The following is a 17,093-nucleotide window of genomic DNA, read 5'->3' as shown; positions in this document are numbered from 1 at the left end:
TGCGAACGACGAGCGGGGCCTGTGTTTGAGCACTGACGAACGGGCGCGCCGAGGGCCGCTCCGCGCCAAGGACCGGGCAGTTCGCGCCAACCGGAGCTGCGTAGGACAATGCGCTCTAACAGTAACATCGACCCGACGCTACACTGCCAGACAGATAAGCTCGCATTCACAATTACACGACGGGACATTTATTTTATTCATTCTCCCTTTGTCTCGTATTTGAAATCTGTGTGGGGACGTCCCAATTTAGAATTAGTTCTTCCATCGCGTTTCCTTTGTATCGGGTTCCGTAAAATAAACCTGTTTATTTTTGTACATTTTACCCCCACGTTCGTTTGAGTTCATTCCCTACAGGATCGGAGCTGCTGGTGAGATCGCTACAGGTAAGAGCTTTCGCGCTTCTTCCTCTTCCTTCTTCCTCCCGTGCTGCCAAGTCAAATCCGTCATTGAATAAACGCCTCCATTGAAGTTCGTTTGGCCCTCCGCGATCCCACGGTATTAACCGAGGGCAATCGCGCGACAATACTTTCTGAATGCACCATAACACACTTGTAAATATGACATCACTTGTAAAGATGACATTAAAGGTTAAAGGTAGCACTCCTAGTTAGTCCACAAGCAACACGTAGGACACCATAGAACTCAGTTGTTTCATTAATATCTGTTTTAGATAAGGCCGTGTTTCCAATAGTTGAATCTGTGTTGCGTCGATCAAATAAGAGTAGGCCCCGTTCCGTCCATTTTGCGACCTCCCTCTCCAAGCGACGCCATTACGCGCCCCTTCAGTCGGTGCCTCATAGCTCGCTCAAACGCCGCCATAAGACACGCGGTTAGGCCCGAGAAAGGGGGCGGAACGGCAAGAAGAATGTGTGGCCACGTCATCCAGTCATCAAAGGCGTGGCTGGTAAGCCCTCACAAGCCAACCAGGGCTGAGGTAACATTGCTGACGGGCGTGGCTTTGTGGAGCGCGGAGTGATCGCGTGGTGCGTTATATAAGCAAGAACGCAAAGCCCTTTCACAGGACTCTCGCGGGGCACTCGAGTGGAAGGTTGGCGGTAAAAGGAACTGCGCATATGAACTTGGACTTTTGATGAGAGCGCTGGTCGTAACTGGTCTGATACAGAGCGCACTTTTGTGAGAGGACTCGGATGGGAGAGAGCGCATTTCAAAGAACTTGTTCGAGACTTGTTGAAGAAGAGCACGCTTGTATTAGAGAACATTGGAAAGGGTGCGTTTAGCACGACCGTACAGATATTACTTACGCAGGACACCAGCCTCCCCCCCCCCCCCCCTCACTCCCCCGCTATATATAAGCTCCGGTCGCGTTCAACTACGCGCGGAGCTGCCTGACGGGTTTCGCCGCTGAACCGGAGCCTGGACTGGAGTCGACTGGAGCCTGGACCCTCTACCTGACCATCTACCAGCTACAATCCCCATGTGAGTGTGAATGTTTGTCTGAGGTATTAGAGTAAGACTGTTTTAAGACTGCCCTGTGTGCTGCTTCTTCCTCTTCCTCTCTTGTACATTCTTTTGTTTCCTCTTTCTTTCTGTATATTTGTTAATAACCACATCTTTGTTCTTCCTACCTTCTGGTTTCCTCTCCATCCGATCGCATCCGTCCTTTCTTCCATTGGGTAGACGTGGCACGATCTAACCGCTCAGAATCGGGTTGAGTCACATTGTCAACGGCTCGGATCGCGGATTGCTATCCGCTCGGCATTTTCCATCGTATCCGTGGTTTGAGCGGGAGTTATTCCCTCGTTTCCGGCTGGCGTTAGTACTTAGGTAGCAGCGAACCCCTAGGCCTAGCAAACCCTACCTAACACCATGCCGGGAAGGACGTTATAACTTCCAAGACTCGGGTCAGCCAGCTAAAAGGACAAGGGGATTAACCCCCCCTTGATAAGGGGAGCGCTGACCCCCGAGATCCGTAACAATTGGTGTCTGGGCGTGGGATTTGAACCCGAAACAAATTTTTTTATAATCTAAAAAAATAATTGGTCAAAATTACAGGCGGCCGAAATTGTATTACCATCTAAATTTTAAATCATGCCATGGATAACCAAGGCGATCGGATGCCGGTGGGGGGAAATGGGGAAATAGAAGAGGGGTTAGAATCAACCTAGGCCCCCGGGAAGAAGTGGGAGAGATGGAGGAGGAGAATGAAGAAGGTGCGGTAGTGGGGGTTGCAGGCACACAAAATGGCGGCGCCTCGCACGTGCGGCGAGAATCGAGCCCGCAGCGGCAATATATATGGGCTTATTTATGACCCACATGATGGCCTTTATGGTCAAAACGGAGGATAGTCTGAAAAAAATGAGTGGGCAACTGGACACCCGAGGGGAGGAAATAAAAGAGTTGGGGGACAACTCCACTCAGGACATAAATAAATTGGAAACTAGAATGGGGGAGCAATTGGGAAGTCAAATTGGGGGGGTTAGACAGCAAATTTGGTGGATTAGACAGCAAATTTGAGGGGTTAGACAGCAAATTTGAGGGATTAGACAGCAAATTGGGAGGATTAGAAGACAAATTAGGGGACCAATTGGAGGACATGGGTGGCCAAGCCCGAGAAATTAACGAGGGGTTAGCGAGGGGAGAAGCCAGGTATGCAATAACAGCATTGGGGAGGGACAGAGACCGCAGATCAGGCGGAAAGGTTGCGGGGGTATGCGATGAGGTAGCGCGGCTTGAAGAGCGCGGGTTGAGCGAAGTTGAGCAAAGCGAAGCCGGGTGGACCGGGATAGAAATCGCGACCCGGGGTATGGGGAAGCCGGCAACCGCAGAATTAGAAAATTTGATTTTATTAGCGCCAGCGGTCATCGAGCTTAACAAGGAAAAAAAAATTAAAATCAAAGCAATAGTGGAAATTGGAGAGACAGCGGACTTGGAAAAGCACTCGCGGGGGGAAGAAATGGAGTATGCTCAAAGTCTGTATTCACATCGTGATGTCGTGCTGCATAACCAAATGAAAAGTTTGCAGGTGATGGAGCGAAGAAGAGGAAACGCCAAGGTGAGTAGGATTGTATATGGCGCGAAAAGATTTGGTGCGAGAGGATTTTTCGCGCGCTTGGGATCCAGACGTCACCCGGGCGCTCGTAGAAGGTCCGTGGTGCGCTGTGTGAGTAGAAATGGCGCACGTGTGCGAATAGCGCCAGAGCGCGAGTGTATTACAGAGAGTGAAAGCGAATGTACAAGGGAGTGTATGTGTGAGGGTGAGTGTGACACAGAGGGTGAGATGGATGGAGAGAGTGTGCGAGAATGCACACCTGAGTTGGTTGGGGAGCGCGTTATTGGGTGTACAGCAGGGGATTGCACACCCATGGGTCGGTGTGCACTGAGTGGGTGTGCATCAAAGGAGTGCACACCCATGATTGTTACAGAGGATGTAACGCCTGTAACGGGGTGTGCGAGTAGTGTGAGAGTGCCAGGGTGTGCGTGGGGATGTGTGTTAACAAAGTGTGGAATGGAAGGGTATGCAAGAGAGAGTGCGGTGGTGGAATTGACAGAGTGTATGGGATTTGTGAGTATGGGAAGAGTCGCGTGTGGATGTGAGAAGGCGACTCGAGCATCGACACTGACCGGGGCAGCGGTTAGGCCGACGTATAGCCGACGTGAGTTCTCGGGGTGTGGTGCGCTTTGTGTGCTGCGGGGGCCGGCAGGGATCATTGCCGCGTCGCTCCTGCAAGGAGCGCCGTGCACGATTCGGGCCGGGCCCCGCCCTGTACGGTCGGTGCCGCGTTTTCCCGCCAGGCAAAGCGATCGGCCCGGTTCGAGGGGAAGGAGGAGGGTTCGGAGTGGTGGCGCTCCGGCCGGGGAAGGCTGGGCCATCGCGCTTGGGAGGGCAAAGCGTTGCGCCGAGATGGTGCCTGGAGCCATGGCCCGACAAAACCTCCTCCCCTGAATCCGAATGCCGGACGGACCCAACCTACAGTAGACAAAACCACCCGAATTCATTCAAAAAACCAAACCAATTCAAAACCATCAATTCAACAAAACCACTCTCCCTCTGTGTATCCCTCCCTATATCCCTGTCTCTCCCTCTGTCTATCCCTCCCTATATCCCTGTCTCTCCCTCCCTATATCCCTGTCTCTCCCTCTGTCTATCCCTCCCTATATCCCTTCAATTCATTCATTCAAACAAAACCACATCAGCTTTGCGGAGCCGAGCTTTGATGATGTAATAACATACCGAGAGGCTCAAGTGTAGTGAACGAATAGTGATAGTGATGGCGAATGGTATGCAGTGTAGAGGGATGGTAGATCTACCATCCCTCACATCGCATCTTTTTGGGCACATGAGCTATAGGTTTATGGGGATTGGCAGTACAAACTAGCTTTGTGGTGAGCGTGATGAAATGAGGAATTGAGCGTGGGAAAATTTGAGTGCATGAGGCAATGCTCGTGAAAGGTGTGTGTGTGTGTGTGTGTGTGTGTGTGTGTGTGTGTGTGTGTGTGTGTGTGTGTGTGTGTGTGTGTGTGTGTGTGAAAGTGTGTGAAAGTGTGTGAAAGTGTGTGAAAGTGTGTGTGTGTGAAAGTGTGTGTGTGTGAAAGTGTGTGTGTGTGAAAGTGTGTGTGTGTGAAAGTGTGTGTGTGTGAAAGTGTGTGTGTGTGTGTGTGTGTGTGTGTGTGTGTGTGAAAGTGTATGAATGGAGTATTGAGGATGTGTGTCATTGTGTTGAGTGATTGACTTGCATGGTGTGCAAGTGGAGAAGGGTTGTATGGAAACAGGTGTGTGGAATAAATGGTGTGGAGTGAGGAGTGTGGAATGAGTGGAGTGGAGTGCATGGTGCGAAGGAGTGGATGGGGGAGGGATGGACCCCTTCACGAATACCCGGGGAGGGTAGTTTAAAAGTAGGTAGAGGGAGTAGGTAAATTTGGTTGGATATTGACATCTGTGGTGCTGAAAGTAGCGAGGTATTGCTTGGTTTGGTGCATGAGTAAAGTGAAATGGCTGGGCGTGTGGCCTGTTAGTGAGAATGGTTAAATGGGCACTCCGCCACTGGTAGTCTGTCGGCCAGGTGAGGCCGCAGGTAGGCTCTGGGAGCCATGTAGTAGAGTTCAGTGGGGCCCGTGGATCCCAAGAGAGGACCCGGGTAGCCCGAAGCCAGAGGGGGCATTAGTGGGGTAAGGGAGCCAGAGGGCCTTCCCCAGGTTAGGGTGAGGAGCTAGGTAAGCTCGGGTGGCAACTACAGTGGCGGAGGTGTACAGGTGAGCGGACCTGCTGGTGAGCCACATGACCCAGCCCCGAAATTGTGCGAGGGCACAGGGAGAAAGATCGGGGGAGTGAGACCCCAAATTGGGAGGCACCACAGGGATGGTCAATGGGAATTGGTTTTTCGAACCGCATAGAGTAAAGTGGCCAATGAATTAGCAGGGCAAGACCCCGGGTAGTTGAAAGAGAGTTAATGTCATTTAGAGGATAGATAGGAGAAAATCTCTTCGCACCATCCACATCCACTCACCTAGGTGACAGGACTCCACACCAGTTTGTGCAAGCATTTGGAATGAAAGACGCATCTTGACGTGGGGGAGACATTGTTGATATTCCATCTCTTCCTCCTTAGGAGGGATTGATGACGAATTTGGTATTAGGGGATGGGAAAGACAAGACGTAGAGACGAATTTGTAAATTGTGTAAATACGGGGTAGGGGCAAGGGTAGAGTAGGTGACATGGGGGGTGACGAACGCTAGGGACGAGCTTTCTCGGCTCGCTCCGCCGCACCCCTCATCTTACATTACCTTGTTTTGATGTGTACCCTTGCGCCCTTTCCCCACGCTAACTCTGCTTGTCTTCCTTCCCCACTCATGGGCCATGTTCTTTTGTGCCCGAGGGGAGTGTGCAGGTTTCCACAGTTGTGCGCCCGCACCCTTGCTGCCTCCTGCCTGCACTGATGCACCATATGGACCACACGTTCTGTGGCCTGGCCCCACTTATGGACCACACGTTCTGTGGCCTGGCCCCTCTGCTGGGACCGACCATTGTTGCCAGCGGTATCTGGCTTGCAGACCACTGTTTCAAGTGGCATCTATGCCATGCAGGTGGACCACCTGAGTTGGCCCTGCTGGCCATACAAATAATAAAAAGCGGACGCGGTGTGTGCCCTTTTTATTAAATAAATAACATCAAGCAAGAAGACAGCCAGAAACATCGGCCCAGCAGAGAAGAGAAGAAGAAGACACCATTTATTATTTTTGAAATGTGTTTTGTGCATTTTTCATGGATGGTGCTTTTATGGTGCTTATTGGTGCATTTCTTTATTATGGTGCATTCATTTAATGGGTACGTATGGTACGGTGTATCGGTGCAGTGCATGGCAGTGGCATTTTCCCCTTTTCAAACCATCTTCTCTTTTCCCACAAAAGACAGGTCCTGGGTTGCAGTGTAAATAATTAGTGTCTTGTAAATAATGCTCCCCACCGGCTTAAATGTTTAGTTTGAAAATAATTCCGTAATTCGGTTAATTGGGGGCGTGAATCAGTTAGATCGGATGCAACGCAGCAGGTGGGACTTATCTAGTGTTACAACTGTCGCACTCAGGGTGAGGTTAAAAGTAGAGGGTAACCACACCTTAGTGTCACATTAATTTAAAAGATAGTCCCTTTTTGTTTCGGCTCGGGACGAGCCTGGAAAAAAGGGGGGGGGGGTGCAGTGTTGCGGTTTTAGAACTCACACTTGTAAATGTGACATCACTTGTAAATATGACATTGAAGGTAAATATGACTTCCGGTCCGGTATGAAGAGGACGCAGGCGTCACATGCTCGCCGCTTCTTCGACCGGGCCACTGTCAGTTGCTTTCTTTTTTGGTGGTCGTGCGGATTTTTTGGCCATTGAGTCTGCCCTCTGCATAGCCCCGGCTCTGCTCCCTGCTTCGCCTGCCCGGCTCCTTCGCCTGCTCGCTGTTTCCTCGGGCGCGCTCTCGTGGGTTGTGACCATCGCAGCGGTTTGGTGGTGGTTTCCCGCCGTGATCTAGATTTGTAGCGGCGGCGGTCGATTTCCGCTGCATTTTCCGCTTTGCCGTGATCAACCTTGGCCTCGTGATCGTCTCTTTGCTCCTGCCTGCCCTCTGCTTGGTCCCGGCTCTGCTCCTGGCTTCACCTACCTGGCTCCTTCGTTTCCTCGGGCCCGCTCTCGTGGGTTGGGACCATTGTTTCACCTCCTCAACCTTGGCCTCGTCTCGTCTCTCTGCTCCTGCCTGGCATGGCTCTGCGGTACTCCGCCGCAAGGCTCCTTCTGCTCAATACCCGCTCCACCCCATCATGCATCTCTGCCATCAAATCAAATGGACTCCTCCGACGACCCAGGTACATTCACCGTGGCTCCGGTCGTAAGTTTGTTTATTTGCAATCAGGTCACTCCATCCCCGTCCTCTGGTCGGCTCAGCGCACTCTCACTCTTCGTCCCAGCGCACCTGGTCACAGCAACGCACACGATCGCACCTCCTGCCTACGAACCCTGGCTAAATCACCTGAATTCATCCCTGCTGTTCAAAACAACATCAAGCTCACCCTGTTCAACACCCGGTCCCTCAACAACAAATGCCTCATCCTGAACGAATACATCCTGGATAACAAACTGGACTTTCTCTGTCTCACCGAAACCTGGCAACAACCTCTGGACTACTACACACTCAACCTCACCACACCCAATGGATATTCCTACGTCAATAAACCACGCTCGGAGGGCCGAGGTGGTGGAATTGCTGTTATCCACCATCAAGACATCAAGACCAACCTCATCTCCATCCCATCTGCTCCATCATTTGAACACCTGGCTTTTAAACTCTCTGGTCGCACACAGTCAGTCATGGCTGTCGTCTACCGCCCTCCCAAACCACACCCATCATTCCTGTCTGACTTCTCCTACTTTCTGACCCAGCTATGTTCCCTCTCCCCCTCAATCCTCCTCCTTGGTGATTTCAATATCCACATGGACTCCACTGACTCCACAATAACCACTGACTTCACTGATTTACTCACCTGCTTTAACCTCACTCAACATGTCGACTTTCCTACCCATATCCGTGGTCACATTTTGGACCTTGTCTGCTCCACTGGATTAAATTTGCACCATCTCTCTGGCTCCGACCTCACCCTCTCTGACCACTTAGCCATCACTCTGACCGTCAACATCCCTGCCCCAACACCAAGGCATTATCGCACTATCAACTTCCGTAAGCTAAACGCTCTTTCACCTACCTCATTCTCATCCACCCTCTCTGAAAAAATGTCCACTTCTCCCTTCATTGACCTCCACACCCCTACCGACCTCACTGACTACTACAACCACACTCTCTCCTCCTGCCTTGACCAGCTTGTGCCTGTAAAAACCAAAACAGTTTCTTTCACCCATTCTGCTCCCTGGTTTACCCCTGAACTCCGCCTAATGAAAACTCGTGCTCGCCAACTTGAAAGACTCCGCAATAAAACGGGTCTCACAGTTCACTCCCAAGCCTACAAGGACCACCTACAACACTACAAAGATGCCCTCTCCCGTGCCCGCTCCGCCTACTACTCTCAAATTATCCACTCTGGCTCCGGAAACCCAAAAGCACTCTTCTCGACAATAAACAAACTCCTCCGCCCCCTGAACACCACCACCCAGTCATTCACAGTAGACAACTGCATCTCCTTCCTCTCTTTCTTCCAACGCAAAATTGACAACATCTACCACAGCTTGACCACCGCCGCACCCGCTCCTCCTCCAACCACCTGCCCCCCCTTGTCCTGCCATCCCCTGTCTCGGTTCTCCCCAATCTCCCCTACTGACCTCTCTGAACTCCTCATAGGAATGAAAACTGCCACCTGCACTCTTGACCCCATCCCCTCCAGCTTTGTCAAGGCCTCCCTCCCTGCTCTCTCTCCACTTATCATTGCAACAATAAACTCCTCCCTGTCTACAGGCATCGTCCCACCTTCCCTCAAAATTGCTGCTGTTACCCCCATTCTAAAAAAACCTGGTCTAAACCCTGACACCCTAAACAACTTCAGACCCATCTCCAACCTACCCTTTCTGTCAAAAGTTTTGGAACGCGCTGTAGCCACTCAACTCAAACATCATCTCTCTGCCAATAACCTGTATGAAACATTCCAATCCGGATTCCGCTCCAACCACAGTACTGAAACTGCTCTCCTCAAAATCACCAATGACCTTCTCCTCTCCTCTGACGCTGGCAACCTCAACATTCTCGTCCTCCTCGACCTCAGCGCTGCCTTTGACACCATCGATCACACCATCCTCCTCACCTGACTTGAATCCACCTTTAACGTTACCGGCACTGCCCTCTCTTGGATTAAATCATACCTCTCTGACAGACGCCAGTTCATCTCCATCAATGACTGCAAATCCCCCACTGCTCCCCTCCCCCAAGATGTCCCCCAAGGTTCAGTTCTTGGCCCCCTCCTCTTCATCCTTTACCTGTCCCCCCTCGGTCACTTAATCCGCCGTCATGGTCTCCAATTCCACTGCTTCGCCGATGACATCCAGCTTTTCATCTCCACCAAGTCCGTCTCCACCGACACCCACTCTATCCTGACAAACTGCATCACTGAAATAAAATCCTGGCTTCAAATCAACTTCCTCAAGCTTAACTGTGATAAATCTGAAATAATCATCATTGGCCCAAAAACGCTCACAAAATACACCCATAACTTTGCCCTCAACATCGACGGTATCCCAGTATCCACCTCCCCTCACATCCGGAATCTTGGCATCATCTTTGACCAAACCCTTTCCTTCGACAAATACACCAAACAGATCACAAAGTCAGCCTTCTTTCACCTGAAAAACATTGCCCGTCTCCGCTCATCCCTCTCCTCCACGGCTGCAGAAACCCTCATCCACGCCTTCATCACCTCCCGTCTGGACTACTGCAATAGCCTCCTCTATGGTTCACCCTCAAAAATCACCAATAAACTCCAATACATTCAGAACTCCGCTGCCCGTCTACTCACCCATTCCCGGACCCGTGACCACATCACCCCCGTCCTTTACAAGCTTCACTGGCACCCCATCCCCCAGAGAATCCAGTACAAAATCCTCCTCTTGACATACAAAGCCCTCCATAACCTGGCCCCATCCTACCTGGCTGACCTCCTCTCCAGACACACTCCCACCCGCAACCTCCGCTCTGCTGGTACCAACCTCCTGACCCCCTCCATCCGGACCAAATTCAGATCCTGGGGGGACAGGGCCTTCTCCATCGCTGCTCCCACCCTCTGGAACTCACTACCTCACACCATCAGAGACTCCTCCTCACTCACCACATTCAAAACATCACTAAAGACCCACCTGTTCAACACTGCATTCAACATTCAACCCACAGCATTTAACCCCTGACTATCTCTTCTCCTTCTCCCTCCTTTTGCTTTAAATATTTCCCTATTGATTCTTGTCTTTTTGCAATTGTTGTTTTCATGTATTGTTATGCATTATGTTTTCCACTCTGTCAAAGCGCCTTTGGGCTTCTGGAAAAGCGCTATACAAAATAAATGAATTATTATTATTATTATTAAGGTTAAAGGTAGCACCCCTAGTTAGTCCACAAGCAACATGTAGGACACCATAGAACTCAGTTATTTCATTAATATGTGTTTTAGATAAGGCCGTGTTTCCAATAGTTGAATCTGCGTTGCGTCGATCAAATAAGAGTAGGCCCCGTTCCGTCCATTTTGCGACCTCCCCCTCCAAGCGATGCCATTACGCGCCCCTACAGTCGGTGCCTCAAAGCTCGCTCAAACGCCGCCATAAGACACGCGGTTAGGCCCGAGAAAAGGGGCGGAATGGCAAGAAGAAGGTGTGGCCACGTCATCCAGTCATCAAAGGCGTGGCCGGTAAGCCCTCGCCAACCAGGGCTGAGGTAACATCGCTGATGGGCGTGGCTTTGTGGAGCGCGGAGTGATCACGTGGCGTGTTATATAAGCGCGAACGCAAAGCCCTTTCACAGGACTCTCGTGGAGCACTCGAGTGGAAGGTTGGCGGTAAAAGGAACTGCACACACGAACTTGGACTTTTGATGAGAGCGCTGGTCGCAACGGGTCTGATACGGAGGTGTATGGGCACTCCCCGTGTGAGTTTGTTGTTTGTGAGAGGACTCAGATGGGAGAGAGCGCATTTCAAAGAACTTGTACGAGACTTGTTGAAGAAGAGCGTGCTTGTATTAGAGAACATTGGAAAGGGTGCGTTTAGCACGACCGTACAGATATTACGTACGCAGGACACCAGCCTCCCCCCCCCCCCCGCTATATATAAGGTCCGGTCGCGTTCAACTACACGCGGCGCTGCCTGCCAGGTTTCGCCGCTGAACCGGAGCCTGGACTGGAGTTGACTGGAGCCTGGACCCTCTACCTGACCATCTACCAGCTACAATGTGAGTGTGTATGTTTGTCTGGGGCATTAGAGTAAGACTGTTTGAAGACTGCCCTGTGTGCTGCTTCTTCCTCTTGCTCTCTTGTACATTATTTTGTTTCCTCTTTCTTTCTGTATATTTGTTAATAAACCCATCTTTGTTCTTCCTACCTTCTGGTTTCCTCTCCATCCGATCGCATCCGTCCTTTCTTCCATTGGGTAGACGTGGCACAATCTAACTGCTCAGAATCGGGTTTAGTCACATTGTTAATGGCTCGGATCGCGGATTGCTATCCGCTCCGCATTTTCCATTGTATCCGTGGTTCGAGCGGGAGTTATTCCCTCGTTTCCTGCTGGCGCTGGTACTTAGGTAGCAGCGAACCCCTAGGCCCAGCAAACCCTACATAACGCCGTGCCGTGAAGGACGTTATAACTTCCAGGACTCGGGTCGGCCAGCTAAAAGGACAAGGAGATTAACCCCCCCTTGATAAGGGGAGTGCCGACCCCCGAGATCCGTAACAATATATATGCAGTCACGTGAAAAAGTAAGTACACCCCATGTAAAGTTTTGACTTTTTCAACATATTTGAACATACAGCTATTTGATCTTCATTTAAACAATATTGATAGATAAATGTGATATAATATAACAAATATCATGAAACATTTACATTTTGTAGTCCATTGTATAATTTAAATAAACATAAATGCAAATTTCGAATGTGGAAAAAGTAAGCACCAGGCCAACAGTAAGCACCAGTAAAAAGTAAAAGTAAGTAAGCCAACACCAGGATGTGATTCATAAGGTGGGAAATAACAAAAATCCCGTGAAAAACCACGAATACGCTGGCAAAAAACACGGATACGGGGAGCATAGAGCCGCGTATGTCGAAGCGAACCGCGAAAAACTGCAAATGGTCGACGGCGTGGTTTCCGCACAAGTAAAGCTTTATGGGTGACTGTGGAAGATGCTTTTAGAACTGTCGTGTGCACAGCTTGTGGGAAATGGTTTATGTGTGGCTGGAAGTGGTTTGTGTGTGGCTGGAAGTGGTTTGTGTGTGGCTGGAAGTGGTTTACATGTGACGTATGGAAGATGCTCTTAAAAGTGATGTGCGTGGCTGGTGGGAAATTCTTTTTCATAAGAGAAAATGTTAAGATTTTAGGAACACAAATGCACATGATTACAGTTTTCATTGAATGCTTCCAAGTAAAATTTCAAAAGGTTAGCTTAGCTCACTCATGTTACGAATGTCATGTTGCTTTATCGAAAATGAACCATTTGTGCTTCGCTTTTGTGTGGTCGACAAAGCGCGTCTTGATCCTGGAAATAGTCGCCTTTTTAACTGCTCGGAGTTTAAGCTTGAAGGAAGGATGATACGGTATTCTGTATTATCTTACGAAAATTGGTGTTGAGTTAAAATTGCATAATTTTTAAACGTATTGTTATCACAGCTTTGTGTTAGAATTTCATTTTATTTTAGATTCAAAATAAAAGTTTATTTGTACTTGTGTTCCATGAACCAGCCTTGCTGATCGGCGCAAGATTTACACCGTATTACAGGGGAGTTGCACATTATTTGTGTGCAGACTAAAGGAATCATGAGACTTAAAGCGAATTGATTGATATGTAATTAAATAATCACTCACGGTTCCTGATCAAAAAGAAATGATAAAACAATTATCTAAGAAACCAAGCAACCCCAACCCCACTCTTCCGAGTGCAGTTCTAGTTACTAGGGGCATCTACATCCAGATCACAAGTTAAACTGATCGTTAATGTGAGATGGTTCACTATCCAGAAGCTGCCCTAAATTTCACAAACCTGTATATTATGTAAAACCATTAATTTTACCATTCCTTTTTTTTCAGGAGTTGTCTTCAAAGCACCAGGATGTCATCTTCTGTGTGGTCGACGTGGATGTTGCTGCGGTAAATTGTGGGGAGGGGTGGGGTGTGGTTTAGAGTGTGGGTTTATCCTTATTATCCCCTTTCTCGGAGGGGGCTTTAGGTTTGCTCTCCGTCTGTCTGTCCATCTTTCTATCCCTCCTGTGGTTTTCTGGACTTTTGTTTTCCATACCCTTTAACATATTCAACTGCAACTTAGTGCATGGCTTTATTATGATAAGTTACAGAACAAGTTTCAGTTTTGGGGCGTTTCATCAATTTTTCACGGAGTTGTCCCCTTTTTGCTTGGAACAAGAACATTCATTGGGAGCGTTAGGGGACATGTATTACAAAGCAAGTTTCCCTCTTGTTTTCACTTGATAAGCACAAAAGGGTGGGTGTAGGGTACCAATGTCCAGGTCCAATCATCCTTTGTGAGTAAAAAAAAAAAAACGGTTTGGATGCAAGGTCACTGCTCGTGGAGGAGCTAAACAAAAGAGTAACAGGTTAATGGGTAGATTGAACTAAGTGGACAAAAATGGAATGCAAACTTCTGAGAGGTGAGGTGGGGGATGAAATGGGTTTGGATAGGCAAATGGGGGGGAAAACGCAAGGGGAGAATAGGTTTGGAGTGGGTGGAGAGCTATTGTTGCTTTTTAAACATTTATTTAAACTATTTTTAATGCTCGATATTTGGAGAAATCGGTCAATTGTGTTGCTGCTTGTAGCACTGGTGACGTGTAAGCACATTTGTTTGTGTATGTTTTGTTCCAAATTTAAAAATTGAGGAATTTAAATATGAAACGAAAAATTTGCAGCTCAAAATAATAAAACTACCTTCAAAAATGCATTTTTGTTTCATTTGCACATTTTACAATGGTTTATGGTATATGCCTATATGGCTTTCATTCGGTACGTATAGAATTGGTATTTAAATTAGCATCTAATCTTTCCTTAAGGATTGAGAGAATTTTATTTCACAATTGCAACTGAGAAGGAGTTGTGTGGAACTAGAATTCTGTGTCATTCAATATTCCAAACCAAAAGATTAAAGAACAGCCAGGAACCATTGTTACCCTGCACTCGCGAAGCAGAAAGCAGGGTTAGGCATTCGGGTGCGTGCGTACGCGTGGCATACGTGTGTACGTGTGGCGTGTCTGCATTTTTAAAATTCACTTTCTCGGCAACCGTTAGTCCAATTGACACAAAGTTTTACCGTAGGAGCGCCTCCGCCTATATATATATTTTTACTCATAATTATGACATAGGTCACGTGGTATGGACGCCATCTTGGAAAAACTTACACTTCTATATCTCCCAAACTGCTCAATGGAAAAAATTGAATCATGGCTCATTGTCAAGTACTCTGCATGGGGAATAAGATGTCAATGATGATGTCATCGATACCTTAATTATGATGTCATAATTCGACAAGTACAACGCTTGATTCGATCAGTATGAATTTTTTTTTCTGCAATTCTTGGTCTGATTGACACAAAATTTTCACCATAGGAGCGCCTCCTCTTAGAATATTTTAATTATAACTGACGTTATAAGGCATGTGGTACAGGCGCCATCTTGGAAAAATCGAAAAAAGTTGCACCACGATATCTGAAACAGCGCCATGGAAAAATTTTAAACATGGCTCATTGTCAAGTATTCCTCATGGGAAATAAGATGTGTTAATGGTGATGTCATCGGTGCCTTCATGTTGACGTCAAAATTCGACAATTACAACGCTTGATCTGATCAGTATGAATTTTTTTTCTCTGCAACCGTTGGTCTGATGGACACAAAATTTTCACCATAGGAGTGCATCCTCTTGTAGAATATTTTAATGATAATTATGACATCATAGGTCACGTGGTACAGGCATAATCTTGGAAAAACCGAAAAACGTTGCACTGGAAGAGTTGGCTCGCACCATGTTGACTGCGCAGCGTAAGTATTCGATAAATACCATATAGTTTAATATGGAGTTGTTGTGGATCAATCGTATTGCCATGAACTATCAGTTTGAAGAAGGCAGGTCTTGGCTTGTCTCGGCATTGTTTTGGTTGTCTGCTTGTGATCGATTTTCTCTACTAGTACACCCGCTAACTAAGGGAGGGGCAGGAAGGGTCATTCCTCTTTGGGGTACATAGATTACAGTCGATCTATGGACGGATCTCAAGAACATTGGGTTTGTGTTCATTTACCAAGTTTCTTGTGGAGAGATCGCCAAGTGGTTTAAGCATTCGAGCAAGCACTCCATTCAAAACCGTTAAGGGACGGCTGACTTGGCAAGCGCTAGCTAGCTGCTTGGTAAATGAGCACACCCCGGGCTTCCTCCCTTTCAGTTTCGTTTTAAACAGAAGGAGCGAGTTTCAAAAGTTTACCATGAAAAATGCCACGTTAGCGCCAGGAAGGGTCATGTTATTAACCCAACACTTATGGGGTACCTAGAGTACAGTAGATCTTCGCTCATAGGCCATCAGCCAGACCCCCAAAATAGGGTCCATTGGTACCAAAATGAGGGAGTAAGCCTAATATTGATTTTTGGATAGGTCTTTACCCCTAGAATATGAAAATATGTGATAGCAAATTCAACCATGTAGCTAAATGGGTGTTATCACCTCATTTTCAAAATGGCCGCCAAAATGCATGTTTTTCTATTAAAAACACCATGTTTCATATTCTTGTAGGAATTTGTAACAAATAGCATTGCGTTTTGAGATGTTTAAGACTTTACAACTCTCTTAAAGTATGAAATACATCATCTGAACTTTAATCCAAGAAGATAGAATCCAATATGGCGCCCAATTTCACAAAATGGCTGCCATCATAGCAACAACTTTATGCACAAAATATGCACGAAAATAACTGGCATTCAGTAGATTTGCAAGTATACACATGGAAAAAAGTATCGCACCACCACGTATTTTCGACATAGTGGAAATGTATCAATGAATTTTTGCACCTTTTCGTTGCGGTGTAGGGTAATCTTGTGCAACATTTTGTCCAGATGTTGGAACGCAATGAAGAGAACAAAACTGCTTGTTGTAAGCACCGCCACAGTCAATATCGAGTGTAACCACCATTAGCTTGGATCACTGCCACAACACGTCTTCTCATTGATTGAACGAGACGTTGAATCTGGCGCTGTGGCAGTCTGTTCCATTCTTCATGCAAAGCCTGCTCAAGTTCATGCAAGTTCTGTACAGGAGGTTCCCTCCGACGTACTCGGATACCCAGAAAATCCCATACATGCTCGATTGGGTTAAGATCTGGGCTTCTTGCTGGCCATGGTAGTGTGGTGACTGCTTCTTGCTGAAGGAAATCAATAACTGCACGGGCTCTATGGGGTCTGGCGTTGTCGTCCATGAAGATAGGCCTGGTTAGCAATGGGTGATCGTCAAAATGAGGAACAACAATTCTGTTCAAGATTTCTTCTTGATACCGTTCACCATTAAGATTGCCTCTAACTGTCACAAGCTCCAACTTAGTCATGGGACAGACATCCCCATATCATTATGGAGCCTCCACCAAACGGAACCTGCTCCATAATGTGTCTTTGAGCACGTGCTCTTCCATCAGTATGGAATAACAGAAAGCGACTTTCGTCAGACCAATGCACTTTCCTCCAGTTGGCTAAGTTCCATCGTCTCCGTGCTCGACACCACTCCAACCGAGCTTGCTTGTGCTGTCTTGTAAGCAGTGGATGTCTGATAGGTCTCCGAGCGTAATACCCAGCAGAATGCAGGTGATTCCGAAGAGTCTTCAGCGAGAATCGTCGATTGGTAACCACGCTCTCTTAAGGGCATTGCTTGTTGCAAACGGACGAAGTCTAACCAGTCTGGAAAGAGCTCTATCCTCTCTTT

General features: G+C 47.8%; 1 protein-coding gene across 1 annotated transcript in view; it reads left to right on the top strand.

Annotated features, from left to right (window-relative positions):
- The window catches only part of LOC137432528 (thioredoxin-like), a 55,378-nt gene that overhangs the window by 24,869 nt on the left and 13,416 nt on the right, over window positions 1-17,093 (top strand). The window contains exon 3 of the mRNA XM_078781886.1: window positions 13,219-13,278. Coding sequence (XP_078638012.1) covers window positions 13,219-13,278 — 60 coding nt within the window. The remainder of the gene's footprint in view (window positions 1-13,218; window positions 13,279-17,093) is intronic.

This window comes from Myxine glutinosa, chromosome 1, assembly GCF_964187855.1.
Source record: "Myxine glutinosa chromosome 1, kmMyxGlut1.1, whole genome shotgun sequence".
Classification (NCBI taxonomy): Eukaryota; Metazoa; Chordata; class Myxini; order Myxiniformes; family Myxinidae; genus Myxine; species Myxine glutinosa.
Note: the sequence above shows the minus strand (reverse complement) of the source record. Positions and strands in the feature narration are given on the sequence as shown.